This window comes from Electrona antarctica, assembly GCF_951216825.1.
Source record: "Electrona antarctica genome assembly, chromosome: 2".
Lineage (NCBI taxonomy): Eukaryota > Metazoa > Chordata > Actinopteri > Myctophiformes > Myctophidae > Electrona > Electrona antarctica.
Window position 1 is genome coordinate 23,670,623 of NC_136807.1, and position 17,497 is coordinate 23,688,119.

Genomic DNA, 17,497 nt, shown 5'->3' on the forward strand with positions numbered 1-17,497 from the left:
TACTTTTCAGGATTCAAATTCAAAAATGGCAAAAGTAGCAGATCAACAAGCTCAAAACGTGTCATTTCGTGCCGCATTTCGAGCGTGGGGATCTGCTATTTTTTATGTGTTTGTGTAATAACACAGATGCTTACCCGGTTTTAATGGGTTAATGGATTAACTACCTGCCAAATACCAACAACTTTCCACAGCTTTCCACAGATTACAAAATGTGTCCCCAAAAGATTTTGAAAACATGGCTAATATCATAAGAAAAACATCCCATATCTGCACGGTGAGGTACAACAATGTGCAAACACAGCAGCCAGATTGTGACAGAATTGGAATGCAAGCAACCGTAACCTCAATCATGTGAGTATTTCTGCAGTATGTGCACCGTACCGATCTCAGTACATAAACCAACATACTGGCACACACCTTTAAATACTACATTTTGTATTTATAGCTTTATAGCTTTTATTTTATTGATCTTTTCTTACTGTATATCTCTCTCTGTCTCTCTATCATATAAAATGTATGTGCGTATGTAGTATGTATTATGTACGTATGGTGCAAATTGACGCATTGTGAGCTTGTAGTTGCTATTTTCACTAGTTTGAGTCCCGGGGGAAAAAAACGGGCTGAAAAGTTTGGGAACCACTGCAGTAGTACAGTACAGTACAGTACAGTACAGTACAGTACAGTACAGTACAGTACAGTACAGTACAGTACAGTACAGTACAGTACGCGTGTGTGTGTGTGTGTGTGTGTGTGTGTGTGTGTGTGTGTGTGTGTGTGTGTGTGTGTGTGTGTGTGTGTGTGTGTGTTTGTGTGTGTGTCAACAGGATTAGTCTGCATTATGAGCTGTGAGCATGGGGGTCTGGGTCAGAGACATGGAAATGTGGATTCACGCCATCTCACATGCTGCAATTAGCTCCTTGGCCCTCATTAGAAGAGGGTACAGCAGATGACCACCGTGAGAATAGAATGAAGTGAAGGACATATCAGACAGATAGTTAGGGATAAGGGGTTTAGCATGGACAAAAATAGAGCCCAGAGAGGGGGGGAGAGAGAGAGAGAGAGAGAGAGAGAGAGAGAGAGAGAGAGAGAGAGAGAGAGAGAGGGAGAGGGAGGGAGGGAGGTAGAGAGAGCAGGACATGAAAGCAGAAGTAGCAGAGTGGTGCCCATGGGGGGTGAGGTGGTGTGAAGGATGTGTACTGTACACTGCTTGGAAATGAACAAGGGAAGTGGAAAATTGCTGGAGGAGTGAGTGAACGAGGGAAGCGAGGGGAGGAGGAAGGAGAAAAAGAGAGATAAACGCTGCTTGCCTTGTGAGCCCGAGGGTGGACAGGTGTCACTGCAAGGTGACACGGCCCTGTCCCCGTCAGGGGACAGACCACCTGTCTGTGTGGACTGTCTGGAGAGCAGCAGGGGAAAGTAACTAAGAACATTCACTCAAGTGCTGTACTTTTGTTTACTTGAGTATTTTCAATAATTTGATACTTCTACTCCATTACATCTCAGAGGCAAATGTGCTTTTTACTAGTACTGTACTACAAAAATTTGAAAAGTTTAATTTCCGTACTTATGTTGTAGAGATACATTATTATTACAAAACACACATTAATCACTTAAGCCTTATTTTATACTTGAAAACAGCAGATTCAAAAACTTTTTGAAAAACAAGCGTGCAATCAGAAGTAGTTAAGAGTGCTGTACTTTGGTACTATAACCATATTATGATGCCAATACTTTGGCACGTTTAGGACTTTTCTATGTCGCATTGCTACTTTTACCTGCAAAAAAGATCTGAGTACTTCTTCCCCCTCTGCCCACAAACCCTGCCTCCAGTCTGAAATCTCTGCACTGTTTCCTATGCATGTCTTCCCCTGAGAACTCTAAGCAGAACAACCATGGCTTCACTGCCAAAACTCGGTTTCTTTCCAGCTTCCATTATGTTCTTCTATCTAATGGAAGCTCAATTCATCTTTTACTTGCTTTACTAGCTTGGGAAGGGGTTGGGCCATGAATAATAACAGAGGTATAGTTAACTGTTACTTTTCAGGATTCTAATTCAAAATTAGCAAACATTGCAGATCTGCTATTTTTAATATGATGCTGTAGTGTGATCACAAACACAAACAGTTCAAATAATGGAGATAACAGGTTTCTGCCCCACTGCAACGATATTCATGCTTAATGTAAACCTGTTTAACAACATGAACAATGTTTGGGAGCAGTGCAGGCATGCAGATAACAAAGGAAGCAGGGAACAACGGGAGGAATAAAGGCTATAGACTGTGTCTCCCGGGGGAAGACACCTCATCACCACTGACACTGTCTACTGCATCCATGCAATTTCACCGAGCACCACACTCCTCTTCAAAGAGAAGAAAAGAAAAATGACTCCATCACAGCAATCGGGCTGCCAGGCCAAAGTGTGTGTGTGTGCGTGCGTGCGTGCGTGCGTGCGTGCGTGCGTGCGTGCGTGCGTGCGTGCGTGTGTGAAGACATGGTCCATGGCTCTGAAAGGTCCGACCACATTGAAAGAGTACAAATGTATTCCATTATTCTCAAATTGTGGAGGTTAATGAGATGGATAAGAGACAGTGGGCATTTAGTGGGCGGCTAACGATGCGTGCATGGCGTGCACGTACGCGTGCATTCGCTGGCAAGAGAGCAAACAACAAATGGTTTTAATATTCCACTCTTTGGTTGAAGCACTGGAACAGTTTATTGGACACATAAACATACAGGTTTGCTGAACTAACAGCAGACTAGAGTAGACATACACTAACAGGGGTGTTCATTGTTTTTCAAGCCAAGGACCTTTTTTTTAGCTGAGAGAGAGAGATGAAGCAGGGACCCCCACTACATATTGTATATAACTGTGTTGCAGATTAAACGTATTAATAGATGTCATGGTTAGCTTCATAGACTTGTTTGTCAGCACTATCGTCAGTGTAGTAGGGTAGTGTTCCCTTTGCTTGATGTTCCGTGTAAAGCACACTGAATTGCCTTGTTATTGAAATGCGCTATATAATTTATAAGCTGCCTTGCCCTACTCCTATATACACTGAAAAAAACTTGAAAACTCAAATTAAATGCCCCAAAACAATGTGTGCGTAAGTCTGTGTATTGGGGCCTCTTAGTTATGAATACTATGTATGCATTGTTAAGTTGTCTATAGTACAGCCTCACTGTTGGGTGGAAACCTTGTCCAAAACCATTACTTTTCGGGGAAATGGGAAGAAAGCAATAACCTGTGCTCCAATGTACTGTAGTTATGATTTAGTCAGTAGTATTTTTCACTGGTTAAATATTTATAACCCCCACAGACATACTTAACCACCAACGTAGTGAAAATAGCCTATCGACAAGCTCACAACGAGCTTGCAGATATAAAATAGGCTATTTCCACTATACTTCAGCGTGACGTGGTGTGCCGGTGAAGTACGGCATTCATTTACGAAAATAACATCATACATTTTGTATGTTGAAATATGCGGAGATGCAAGGTACTACAGTTATACTGTGTATCAAAACCTTTCCTGACGGCTTCATTAAACATTAACATAAGAAGCTTTAACACCAGTAATTACCTCCTCCACAGAACAGAAGCAGCACGGAGACCAAACAGCCAGGACCTCAGAAACCCTGCTAGTAAATGAGGCTGTGAATAGAGCTGACTGTTAAATTATCTACGTTGTGTGCTCCACATCTGAAGCCCACCACACTACACTCACTACTGTAAGTGTGCAGTCAGCCTGTCAGCATACCAGAGAATGTGTTGGGTGGAGGGGGCCTTTGCTTTTGGTTAAAGGAAGGGTATGTGGTTTTCTTCGGTTAAAATAAGCCATACTATAATTATTCTGATAGTAATCATTGCTATATATAGTGTTTGTTCAGTAACAGGAGTCTCCATGTCTCTCCAGCTCTTTATTAAACAGAAGATGCATTTCCAGTCAGGATACCAATTTTATCCAATTAGGATGGAGAACTCAGACAGTGCTTTAACCTTTTAACAATAAACATCTTTGTTTTAATCCAATTATATCACTTACATTACACAGGGCAACGTATTTTGACCCATTAAGACCTGAGGCTGATTCTACAAAATTACTTCTAATCAGCAGTTGTCACACTTTCAAGATTTGTCAATTTAATGCTCAACAATAGCAGATATACAAGCTTGCGGTGTGACTCGCTGCAAGCTTGTACATCTGCTATTTTTGAATAGCCAACGCAAAATCTAAAATGACACCCAAATGTAATGGATTAAAGGCAGGGTATGTGAAAATAAGTTTTATATAATAACTCTACATTCTGATAGTGCCCATTGCTAAAGGGTGTTTAGCTCTTAATTAAACAGAAAATGCAATAAATAAATAAAAAGGTGTCGGGCTTGCGAGGGCAATTTCTGTAAAGGATCATAGGTTAACTTGACCAATATATGCCTCTAGAATGCATGCATATAGGCATACAAGTGATACTCTGCTTTTATATAGGCTATCATTTTTTTATTTGCTGACCAATGTTGGGGACACATGCATTTTCAGGTCAGGATACCAATTGTATCCAATCAGGGTAGAGAACTGAGATTAAACAAGTGTTATTGGAAGTGATGACATAAATAAATGAGCAGACAAGCTACTCTCTTCAGTACGGTATCTGGGTTGTAAGGCTAAATAATGCGGAGATATTTGGGTTGTAAGGCCAAACAAATATCCTGACTTATACGGAAGGCAATGATGTCTCTTGCGAGGCGCGTAGTAAATACTGCTTGCATCTGAACTCAAGGGCAATAAGTATACTCTAGTTACGTTGAGGAATAAGGTTAGGTTTACATAGTTTTACTGAGGTTACGCTAGGGTTATGTTTACATAATTTTACTGAGGTTATGTTTAGGAATACCTGGTGGCGATGGTTCTGAGTTCGCCGTCGCCAGACTTGCCCCGGGGCGAGCGTGTTTTGGGGCGTTGAAGTGTTCTTGTGTTCATAGTGTGCAGCAGCAACAGGAGCTTTCTACACTTGTGGTATAGTCACTGTGCAGTTCCATTCTGTAGGGTATTAAGTAACTATTTTCTACGATTAACTTTCCTTATCTGTTGCCCACCTTTTGTAAAACACCTTTGGAATAAGAATACTGCTCTCTATTCCAAAAAACCCAATTATTTTTAATTCCTTTACACATTGGATAATTACGTTTAATATCATGCCATTCTGCAAGCGAGATGCCGTGGAGAGAGAGAGAGCTGAGAGCTCCCAGTTAGTGGCACTATGATTATGCACTATATTATGTGTTAGATTCAATTATACTTCTGTCTTCTGTATCAGATCATCTTCTCATTTGAGTAACATGATGCCTATGTAACCCATTAAAAGCAGGAAAGCATCCGAGTTATTTTAGATTTTAGCGTTGGCTATTTCAAAATAACAGATATTCAAGCTCACAGCGTACCACCTGATGCTATTTCTGAATAATATATAATATATACTGTATATATATATAAAAAATGTATTACCAAAAAATGGGAGAACTAGGCCTAATGATTTTGAAGGCATTTGTTTAATCAGCATAATGCATGAAATGACATGATGCCAGACAGTGTGTATCAACAGTGAATTAGAGGTTTAGTGTTTCACAGTTGAATATAATTGTGTCCGTCGCCTGGAGCTGCATGTATTTAGTGACTGCATGTATTTAGTGACAAAAAAGACGTCAAGTTATTACAGTTCATTCCAAGGTTGGTTTTGCTGGGGGGATGGGGGGGGGATAGGGAGTGGATACTGGCGAGATCACGTGCTGACGGGGGACCTGATGACAGCGCCGAGCCGGCTGAATCAGACGCTTAACGAGATGATGCATCTCAAGGGGCTGATCCTCGAAATACATTTCAAATAAACAACCTTCGGCACACTCGGCGGTGCCTCTCGTGGCTCTAGTCCACTTCAGAGGCGCGCCTCTGATGTTATACAACAGGTTTTTAGCGGACCCGTCATCCTCTGTACATGCGGGTGGGGTTATCAGGAGGACATCGTAAAATGACACAACGGGAGGAACCAGGGGCCATTCCCATGCTGGCTTGTGGTGGAGATTTTTTATCAAAATTATGTTTTTGCCACGGACATATAAAATGAGTGGACAATAATAATTATCAGAAAGAGCTAGATAATTACCCTGAATGACCATAACAGGTCTGCAACTCTGAGAGTGTTCCATTTGTACACTCTCAGAGTTAAGGGTCTCCTTGCAAATAAAACATTTGAGAAGGTAGTACTAGTGGACTCCTAATATGCTTTAGTGCATATGCTGAAAAAAAAGAACCTTCAGTAATTGGGTCTTATTTCAAAATAAACATAATGGTGTGTAAAAAATCAAATCAAAATGTCCCATGGACAAGACCAAGTCTTTGCCACGGACATATTTGTCCTTGTACGGACATATTGATGACCCCTGGGAGGAAACGTCACGTCAAATGTTGCCATTTGGTCAGATATCGTCTCACACCATCACTACAGCTTGAGAGTGCAGAATATGTTGATTAAGTTTACTCTTATGTAACCATATACAACCACCTCTGTTTTCTTTTACAAATCACATCCTTCCAGTAAGCAGTTTCCGTTCAAAATAGCGGGTGTTCTTGGCGAAGACATCAGGCAGCCCTGTTGCACTGCAAAACTCACAATGAGTCACACATACAGTGGCTACAGTATAGCGTAAGCGATGCCACGGTATCAATTTTAAAACATTCCTTTGATCCCTTGCCAGTGCCACCACATAAATTAACTCATTTATTTTCCATGAGTTTTAAATGTCAGAGGAAGCCAGCTTTGCAGTTCTACCTTCAACCTAACCCTAACGCAACGCAGAGAAATATGAAATAAACTAAACTAAATAATGAATAAACTCCAGCTTCTAACTGAGTAAAGTCAAGCTCCAAACCAGGTTTTATGATGGATCTTAAAAAGGTCAGGTACAAAGGTCCGGCAGAGCAACAGAGACTGCAGTTTGGCAAATGGACGCTTATGGAACCACAACAGAAACAAACTTCTGCTTTTTTGTTGATTGATCCATTTTGCCACTTTTAATTTTACTAGGCTCATTGAGCATGATATTTCTGTCACTACAAAGTGAATTCATGTCTTACAAAAACATGATAAAAGATCAGTCTACAATTCTGACATCAAGTATTTATAATGTAAAGCAAATGCGTAGAAAATAGGCACGGTACTGTGTGTGTGTGTGTGTGTGTGTGTGTGTGTGTGTGTGTGTGTGTGTGTGTGTGCGCGCGCATGTGTGCGTGCATGTGTGCGTGCATGTGTGCGTGCGTGTGTGTGTGTATGTAGTGGGTGTTGGTTAAAGGGCAGCTTCATGATCTTTTTATTTTACTGGACTCTTATCATGGTATAATGTGACACAACATTTCCCAGTGTGTTGTGTATCTCTCTCTATCTGAAAATGAAGCCGGCACATCAAGCTTGCAGCAGCCATGAGGGAGATATACTGTACTGTACAGCACTGTCAAAACCGAGTGTACAAAATGGAACTAAATAATACACATGTTATGAGTCCATTTTGTTTTAGGAGGCGTTTAATCAACTTAATATTTAACCGCTTGAACACTGCTGGCTATATGCTCAGGTGGTTAAAACGTACATCCCTGATTTGGCTTCATTTGTGCTCCCTGTGAGTTAAAAAGAACACTGTGGGTTTGACTGTGTTCTGCAGAAGAGCCTTTAGGTCAGGAGAACACATGTGTGGTTCCCAGTGGAGTTAACCCCTCGCGGTGCTGCGAACCATCAGCCAGCTGCTGTGTTGACACATGTAAGCTGCTCCCAGGCAGTGTTGCCAGATTTCGTGAAAGAAACAAGCAAACAGGTCTATGAAAACAAGCCCAAAAGAAGTGACTATAAGGCCACACGAGCACCCAGGCCACACACACACATACATGTACATAATATGTACATATATGGTGGCTATTTGAAAATAGCAGATCTACAAGCTCATTTGCTATTTTCCAAAAATCTTGAAAGCAAATCAATTTTTGTAAACATTTTAACAACAGATATCTTGTATGGGGGTCTATACAACATATTTTCAGATGGGGGACCGTGGATAACATTTAGAAAACAAGCCAATAAGCAACTACACATTGGAAACAAGCACCAAAAGATAACTACAACCCACGACTACCAATATTTACAAGAGACTTGAGCCCAAAATGGCTTATAATGAGCAGACATGGCAACACTGCTCCCAGGCCATGGATGCTGTACATATGTTATATGTTACAGTATGTATGTATGTATGAAGGCCAGATCCCAGGCAGCATGCCATACAATATGTTACATACATTTACAGTAGGAAGCTTAAGCCCCTTTACATACCACCTCAACCCTCACAGATGAGACCTCGCATCCATCCATCCATCCATCCATCCATCCAGTAAATATGTCCTGTACAATGTAGAATAGACGTGGACACACCCCCAAGACCACTGTAAAAAGTATGGCTCTCACAGTTACAGACCCATAAGAGTCAGTTTATGTCCCAAACAATGTATCTGAGGACCCCATGGAACCCCTTCCCCTGGGGGACCCCCACCAACGTTGACAGCCGCCGCCCTAGTGCAAGGGTTCACAAACTTTTCAGGCCGAGACCCCCCAAAATAATTGAATTGGAGACCCCCCCCCCCCCACCCTGACAAACAGATCTGTTATTTTCACAATGTTCACGTCTTTAAGTAATACATTATTTGACAATTTGGTCGATTTGCTATAAAAAGTCTTAAAAGTCAATATATTGTAACTGTATAAGTGTATACATAGATACTCTGTATACACTTAAGGGCCATTCACACTGAGCATTATTACTATATACGAACATATAAAAATATACTTTAAAAATTTGTTCTAAGTCAAGTGGTGGCAGAGTTCACATCAACTATAACAAATACTCGTTATAGTGCTCAGTGTGAATGGCACTTTATGTTAATCTGTTTACTGACCGATTTACAGTGAGAAAACTGAGTGAGAAAACAATGTTGCACATTAAGCTAATCATTTGGGGGGCACCCCAAAATAATTTGAGGGACCCCTCTGGGGGTTGAGAACCACTGGTTGAGAATCACTGCCACTTAGTACATCAATAAGAGGTTAAAAAGGGACTGACCACTTTGAAGTGGTCGGGGCGGCACTCTGCTCCTCTGAAGTGGCAGGCCAGAAGCATGTCCTGGATGTCGTGGCCCGTGCGGTCGTAGAACTCCATCATGTTGAAGGGGCGGGGCTTGAAGTTGTGGAAGTCTGCCTTGACCTTCAGGGCCTCAAGGACGCTCTCCTCCACCAGGTGGACGTCCCTGATCTCATACCTGGGGTGGGATTGATTGATTGATTGATTGATTGATTGATTGAATCAATCAATGATTGATTCATTAAATCTTTTTTTGGCCTGGTGCAATGAAAAATACAGGCATTTCACTATGAAACAGAAAGCTGTATGTTTTTGAACCAATCAGAACGTTGCATTCCTCCAGGCTATGGGACGTAGCTTTGTTACGTGCGCAACGCATGCACGCACATGCACATTGTTTGTTTTCAAAGTGACAGAGACACGGGCAGATACATATTTTAGCGTGATGATTAAGTTTAAAACGAGTAATACACTGTCTGGATAAAATCTTGAATGAGATTAAAAACGGAGTAGTTCTGTAATCAGAAGCATCTGTGTTTGGAGGACAACGCAGCAATGGGAATACAACAGGTGAATTAAATCAAGATTCATTTGACACCCGGCACGTCATCACGCATCATGTTTTCCTTCCAAGGAATTCATTCAAATTGGATTTTTATGGTTATAAAAATACACAAAAAATAAAAATGTCCCATTGTTTTGGCATCCATTGTTAGGTATGACCATTTGATGACCACGTTTATGGTCTAAAAGTGTGAAAAACGTATTTTTCATTTCACTAGGTCTTTAAAAAAGACAACTAGTCAACTGGGAAAGGCCAATTAATTCCACTCCACACACATTTCTTGTGTGTTGTCACTGCTGTTGTATCCTACTGACTCACCTGACCCAATGAGGAGCCCCCACCGAGAGGACATAGCACCTCCACCAGCTAAATGATAGATAGTTCAGAACCAAATGGACCCTTTTGGGTCTGAAACTCAGAGAGTGTACAAATGAAACCAAACTTTTTTGGTTGGTTCCATTTGTATATACTCTCAGAGTTAAATTACCATTGATTTTACAATATGCCTGGAACTAATTTAATAAAGGTGGCTCTCTGGGGATAATGCTTTCAGTAACTCACTCACACACACCATAATATAAAGTTTACTTAAGTTGCACATAATGGTTCAGGTTCACTGTATTTGTTACTCTCACAATCACTGACAGTCACCCAGCTGCAGGCCATTAGACTACTACATTTCACATCAGACATTGTGGTCTCCTTCAACAAGACATGATAGGCTATTTCACTGTGTGGTCATAATTTGACAAATTGAGGCTATTTATTATAATAAAGTTATGATCACACTTGCAGAAATGACAAAAACGATGAGGCCAAGAGACATAATATTTTCAACTCTACATGTGTCGACTGAAATATACACTTTTGTTAGAAGTTTCCCCACAGATTGTTGTTTTTACTTTGTTTTGTTTTGACAAATATTAAGATATGAGGTTTGGCACTATATTGCAATTGATTTTGCAGGAAGGCTTTCTAATAACCTCAGATATGAGTGTCTCTGTACCTCATAACACATTCAGATATAAATAATGATACATCAGACGTGAATCAGACATTGGACAACATTTAAAAACGTCAATAACGTATTGAATCAATCAATCAAAATATGCTTGTGCATCATACTTTAGCATCAAATCTGAGTGTATGGGATTTGCTTTCACAGAATAAAAGCATGAACTATATGAGTCTGATGTGAAATTCACCCACACATTTCCGCGTTGTTTATTCTTCCCTCCTCCATATGCAACGACCTTCATGCTTAATGTATCAGGCTTTAAAGCAGTTTCAATCTTTGTTGTGAACTGGGCTGAACACTCAATGCATCTTGGTTTGGAGTCAGACTCATCAAAGTGAAAGCTTCCCGAGCATTAAATCAATCATGGCTCAGCTTCAATATTTACATCATAAATACATTTTAGCATAAAGGTAAGAAGGACAGCCGTCACTGTGGGAGTGGTGAGATGCACTCTTTCCTCCCTGCCATGCGGTTGCCTTAATGTACATTAAAAGGGGACATAGCTTATGCACTGTAATTGAGGTGTACTCCCAGCTGTCAGTAGGTGGGCCAACCTGCCAAGAAGACACTTATGAAATAAAATCTAATAAGCAAGCACACAATGCACACTATAGAGCAAAGCTGATGCACACAATCAGCAAAGTCCCAGACCAATGATTCCACTACAATGGAGGTGAAGAGGGAGGCCCACTTCTCAATAGAATTTAACATCAACAACACTTGTTTTATTTATTTTTTTGGTTAGGGCCCAAGAGCATATGAGAGGGTCTCTCTCTCTCTCTTTCTCTCTGCCAGTCGACTGCCACAGAATCAGTGACTGAAACTTCAGTCACTGCTTCTGGTGTTCTATTTACTACAGCAGAGGACTATGGCGTGTGCACTGTGCAGTATATTCCTATACTGAAGAATATGACATCCGGATAACAGCTGACGCTCATTATCAGTCACAGTGGCAGCCCTCACCACACTACTGTATGTGTTCAGTATAGTGTTGAGCTCAGGGTGAACATTCAGCTGGTTGATTCATTGATGACTGTACATCCTGTAAAATCAGATGTGTGATGCCGTCTGTTGAGACTCGTCCTATATCTGTGTGTGCCGAAGTGCCGTTCTCAAACCCAAGACGTAAAAAGGTGAAAGCTCCGCTAAATAAACAGTTAAAACAACGGAGGCGTGCTGTCTTAAGCGGACTTGAGTCACGAAAGGCATTGCCGAGCGAACCGTCAAGTGAGTCAGCTGTCGTGCCAAACCGTTCGAGTTATAAGGTCCCAATAGGGACTTTATCCTAACTCATAGCCTCCCTAGTCAATGTGACTCTGCGGTACCCCCGAAGCGTCAACCATTTGACGTTTGGCCAAATCTGTCGCAAGTTATCACCCGTTTGCCATCTTGGGAGTGAGAATTTCTTAAGCCAGTCCTACATTCTGCAACCCCCCCCCCCCCCCCCCCCCCTTCCTTCTTGTGTCTGATGTGCCTTTACCACACAAAATATACCATCTGTCCATCCAGTGCTGGAGGAGATGGGCCTGATCCACTGATCCACTGCCTCAGATGACACTGGTGTAAGCATTACAACACCAAAGGGATCAACATGTAGTTGGTCCCTTTGGTCTATTATCATCATCACACACATTCTGAAGAGCCAAGACCCCAGATTAGTGTGTGTGTGTGTGTGTGTGTGTGTGTGTGTGTGTGTGTGTGTGTGTGTGCGTGCGTGCGTGCGTGCGTGCGTGCGTGCGTGCGTGCGTGCGTGCGTGCGTGCGTGCGTGCGTGCGTGCGTGCGTGCGTGCGTGCGTGCGTGCGTCTCACCAGTGCATCTTGAGGGAGCCCAATGCACTGCGTTAATCAGTGAAAATGTGTTAATCAAGGCTGTAGTCTGATGGGGGCTATTACCGCAAATAGCTCCTCTACTCTCTCGGGGGGGGGGGGGGCTTCTCCACATTTATCTGCGCAAATTAATGCCCTACTGCTTGTAGATCGGCTACTCTTGCTGTTTTTTTTGCTTTTGCGAGGCTTTTGCGAAGTAAAACATTTTGAGTAGCCTACTGCAGCTCTGCTGCAGTCAGTGAGCTCGGCTGAGCACACTGTGGGGACTTCCCTCTCCTCCCTGCAGGGGGGGTGGGGGAGGTGCCTATGCAGGCAAAGCTAGGAGGATTACTATTATATGGACCCCCATCATCACCGCAGCCATTGCTGTCGGGTGGAAACCTTGTACGTTCAGCACCTTTCCTTTTTTTTTTTATTGCGCCCATAGGTCGCAGTTTACTATGAAAACCTGCATTCCCCATCAGTCGTGTCACGCCTTGTGTCATGCCTCGTGTCACGCCTCCATATATGGTCACGCCTTGTGACATCACGCAGCGTGACACGTCATTCCACCATTATATGGCCGTTTCCATATATTATGAAGATCACAACACTGACCTCATCAAACCCTGGATAGCCATACATGGAGAAGACTGGATCATCACCTAAATCTGCATATATGGAGCTGCCCAGCAACTCTACATCTGACCTCAAACCTCAAAACCTTAGATCTCCATATATGGAGCTGGGCCCTACTTGGGCCCTCATGAAACCCTGTGCAATCAAGACACTGCCCCCGCTGCCACCCTTAGATCTACACTACATATATGGAGCTGACCTGTTCTGACATTCCATATGTTGATCTGACGTCATCAAACCCTGTACACTCAAGACACACTCCATATTTGGTCAGACCTCATCAAAACCTGTACACTCAAGACATTTAAAAAGGTTTAATACGGTAAACAGTGAAATCGCAGATCTACAAGCTTCACAACGTGATGCCTTGTAGATCAGCTATTTCATTACTTTAGTGCAAAACTCTTGTATGATGAAGGTTGTTAATTTACGGGGCGAAACATAAAACGTTGCAATGCAGAGATACAAGGTCTCAACGTTGTTGCTGCGAGACACCAGAAAGAGGTTTTTGAACAATCACCCCATCTGCCAGGTCAAGCTCCGTCTATAAACCACGTTCCAACCTGAGCATCCCTGTTCTCCCACATAATTATGATTATATAGGCGAAAAACAAGCCCACTCATTCCACTGTTCCACCTCTACCAGTCAATGATGCTCCCTAGCCTGGCTACACTCCTTCCACTACCGTAGCTACACCCACTTGAAAGCACTCATTTGTAATTACTCTGTGTCCTTCATTACTGTATACTGTATGTGCAAATTTGAAACGGGTAGTGTACAGTACGTACGCAGGACCGTTGAAGGATTTACAACGAGGGTTTCCCTACTCGAACAGAGTTTATTGACAGAAAGTTGCTCCTAACATGTCAACAGTGGATAGTTTTTTAAACTAAGACTTGACACAGACAAAGAGGACACAAACCAATATTGCAGTACAGCTGCAATATTGGTTTGATTGTCGTTGTTTTGGACATATCCGTGGTCATATGATATGGATATACTTGTTGTATGTTCAATAGAAAAGTGAATACATTTGTATGTATTCTTATCTCAAAAGTCCCTAAAAAGCTAATCTTAATTACTTCCTGTCAAACGAAGACATACTTTGTAATGGCAGATACTCTTATGCATATAAATGAATCAGATAAGATGTTAATTACAGATTTTAACAGATTTTAATTACAGAGCAGCTCTGTTTTGAATCTCATCCAAGATGATGGCCAGACATCAGTAATGCATCAGTGCATTACTCATTTTAAAATGGCACACTAAAATATGTATCTGAAAACATTTTAGGTTAGAAATAACTTAAGCAACAAAGTAACAAACATGCTTCACACTGGCAGTCAAAGGATGGGACCTTCTGATTGGTTGAGACCAGGTGGAGACAACATTTCAGACTGAAACTTCAAAATAAAAAAAAGCCATTTCACCACCACATACTTTAAGCTTAAACCCAGTCCACACCAACGATTCGCAACGCAATGATTTGCACCTTGCATCCAGCTGCAGTGGCCTGAATTCAACCATTGCAGGTCGGCTTGCAGGCTGCTGGGATTCTGTTGCAAACGGTTGCAAGTGGTTGCAGTTGCAACTTGTTGTGTACGAATCATTGATGTGGACTTGGCTTAAGTTGCTTGCAGGCTATAGGCTATTTACTGGTGGCATATCATGGTATCCAGTGGCATAAATATTGACGGAGCAACCGGTAGAAACAAACAAAATATTCACACCGGGGATTTTACACAATAGATATTGCGTAATAATATACAATAGATTATAGATACCGTATCGCAACACAATAACAATAGGTATCATACAGTAGGATCAGGAATGAGTACGTGAGGGACGGCACATTTTAGATGTTTTGGAGATAAAGCCTGAGAGGCCAGACTGAGATGGTTTGGACATGTACAGAGGAGGGATAGTGAGTATATTGATAAGAGAGAGGTTGGAACTGGCAGGCAGAAGGCTAGAAGGAAGACCAAAGAGGAGATTTATGGATGTAGTGAAAGAGGACATGAAGTTAGTTGGTGTGAGAGAAGAGGAGACAGGCAGAGGACATGAAGTTAGTTGGTGTGAGAGAAGAGGAGACAGGCAGAGGACATGAAGTTAGTTGGTGTGAGAGAAGAGGAGACAGGCAGAGGACATGAAGTTAGTTGGTGTGAGAGAAGAGGAGACAGGCAGAGGACATGAAGTTAGTTGGTGTGAGAGAAGAGGAGGCAGAGGACAGGATGCGATGGATACAGATGACTCGCTTGGGGACCCCTGAAGGAAAAGAAGAGGATTGCTATCACGATATATCGCTATAACAACATCAACATATCGGGGCTCCTTCTCCTCACCTCTGGTTGAGCAGGGCCAGCAGCTCTCCGGCGTGGTACAAGTCGTTCTGGGTCACCCGGCTGAAGCGGAAGGCGTTCAGGTTGCAGAAGGTGACGGCGGGGAACACCATAGAGGGCGCCGCCACCTCGTCCAGCCGCGTGACGTGCGGGTACTGAAAGTAGAAGCTGACGCGGTCCACACACACCAGCAGCAGGAAGGTCAGGGAGCCCAGGAAGAAGACCACCCACAGCACGCGCTTCACGCACACGCGCTCATAGGTGAAGATGTGGGAGATGCCGTGCAGCGTGGAGCCGTGGGCGAACACCTCCACGGGGGGCGGCGGCTGCTGCTGCTCTGTCATGCCTGCATGGTAGGAGCGGCGATGTCGCAGTCAGTCAAGTTATTTTACTTGACGATTAATAGTTATTATGCAAATGAATAGTCATCATGGAAATTATTGTGATCGACGGTTTAATTGTGTATTTTTAACCTATGAATACAATTTACATTTCTGATAACCTTTTGGGCTTTGCAAAACAGAAAATGCACAAAGCAGATATGACAAATGACTGACATTAAGTAACGATATACTTTTTTAATGTATTTGTTTATTTTCAAATAGTGGAAATTGTTGATCTAGGCCTATTCTAAATGCTCACATGTCACATTCGAGCTTGTAGATCTGCTATTTCCGCTATTTTGGGAAAATGACTGTCAATGTACATGAAACATGAATTGGTTCAAGTTCAACATGGAAATGAATGATTACCACTATTCGATTACATGCAGAAGGAATTGTGATCATCTCAATTCAATGTGGTAATTGTGGTTATAGACGACTTGTCTCGTGACACCTACCTTGAGGTTCCACTTTCAGGTTCATTGTCATCTTGTATGGGAACAAAACCGCCAATATAATCCCGAATAAAAGTCCAGACGAATTTAATCCAACGCAGAAAACAAACTGTCCATGATAATGTACTGCTATAATAATGTATTAGCCTAAAACTTATAAAGTATTCATATTGGATGGATCGAGCTTTTTTTGTGTGATAGATCAAATCAAATTATGTGCACCTGTGGCAGTGTGGCATATATCCGGCCATGCACGCTCGCTCGCTGCACGCACTGTCTACACACTGCATACACACATATCCACATGTCCATAACTCATAACTCTCACACACACTAGCTGCTCATTAAGGCATAAAACCACGGAGGAATTTTTTTTTATCAGATTCTACAATTCACACGAACACGCGGCTGGTTCTGTAAAGTCGATTAAAATCATACATATTTGTGCTTTTGTGGACGAATATGAAAAAGAAAACGACAGTTCGTTTTGTCATTCGATTTTAACAGCAGGCAGCAGTAAGGCAAATATGTCTAAAACAATTAATTTACGAAACCTACTGTACTGTAGCCTCTATGGTCATGAATCAGTCCACTATAAAGCATATAGGCTAGTCCTACTGAAATTCATGTTGCCAGTAGAACAGCAGAAATTAAATCCCAGCGGAGTGAGGACACAGAAACCTGTGTTGACTTGACATGATGAATCCTCAAGTCGTTTAGAAAGAGTTCTTCTGTTTCTGACTGTTTTGTCGGATCACGCCTTAATTGCCTCGGTCCGCAGTCCGCTGCTTATCAGTGGTTGCGGACCTCGTTTCTCTCGGTCCGGTGCCTGAGTGATTAGAACCAGTCCTCCCTCCAGATGGGTGTTCAGTTCTGTTCGGTGGATCGTGAGCAGAGCTGTGTGTTGTTTGACCGTAGCGGTGTAGGCTACAACACTGTGGTACCACTACCAAGTACCAATCAGGCAATCACAGCACAGCAGCAGCCAGCAGAACCCAGCCAGCAGAAGTCGACCACCGCCCGGGTTAAATGAATGGACCGAGACCCTCGTTCACGTCTCATCTCCCCACCGGCGCCGAAGTGTGTCTTCATTCACGGCGATTTAACCCGCAAACT

The 17,497-nt window shown here is 42.4% G+C and overlaps 2 protein-coding genes across 3 annotated transcripts in view; both read right to left on the bottom strand.

Annotated features, from left to right (window-relative positions):
• Window positions 1–17,490, bottom strand: part of LOC306940097 (acid-sensing ion channel 1-like) — a gene marked incomplete at its 3' end in the record, with an annotated part of 74,105 nt that extends 56,615 nt beyond the window's left edge. Inside the window, exons 1-3 of the mRNA XM_079525072.1 lie at window positions 16,385–17,490; window positions 15,547–15,889; window positions 9,155–9,350 (exon numbers count right to left, since the gene is read on the bottom strand). Coding sequence (XP_079381198.1) covers window positions 9,155–9,350; window positions 15,547–15,889; window positions 16,385–16,415 — 570 coding nt within the window. The 5' untranslated portion in view covers window positions 16,416–17,490. The remainder of the gene's footprint in view (window positions 1–9,154; window positions 9,351–15,546; window positions 15,890–16,384) is intronic.
• The window catches only part of LOC306937603 (glycerol-3-phosphate dehydrogenase [NAD(+)], cytoplasmic), a 359,426-nt gene that overhangs the window by 82,189 nt on the left and 259,740 nt on the right, over window positions 1–17,497 (bottom strand). The window lies entirely within an intron of this gene.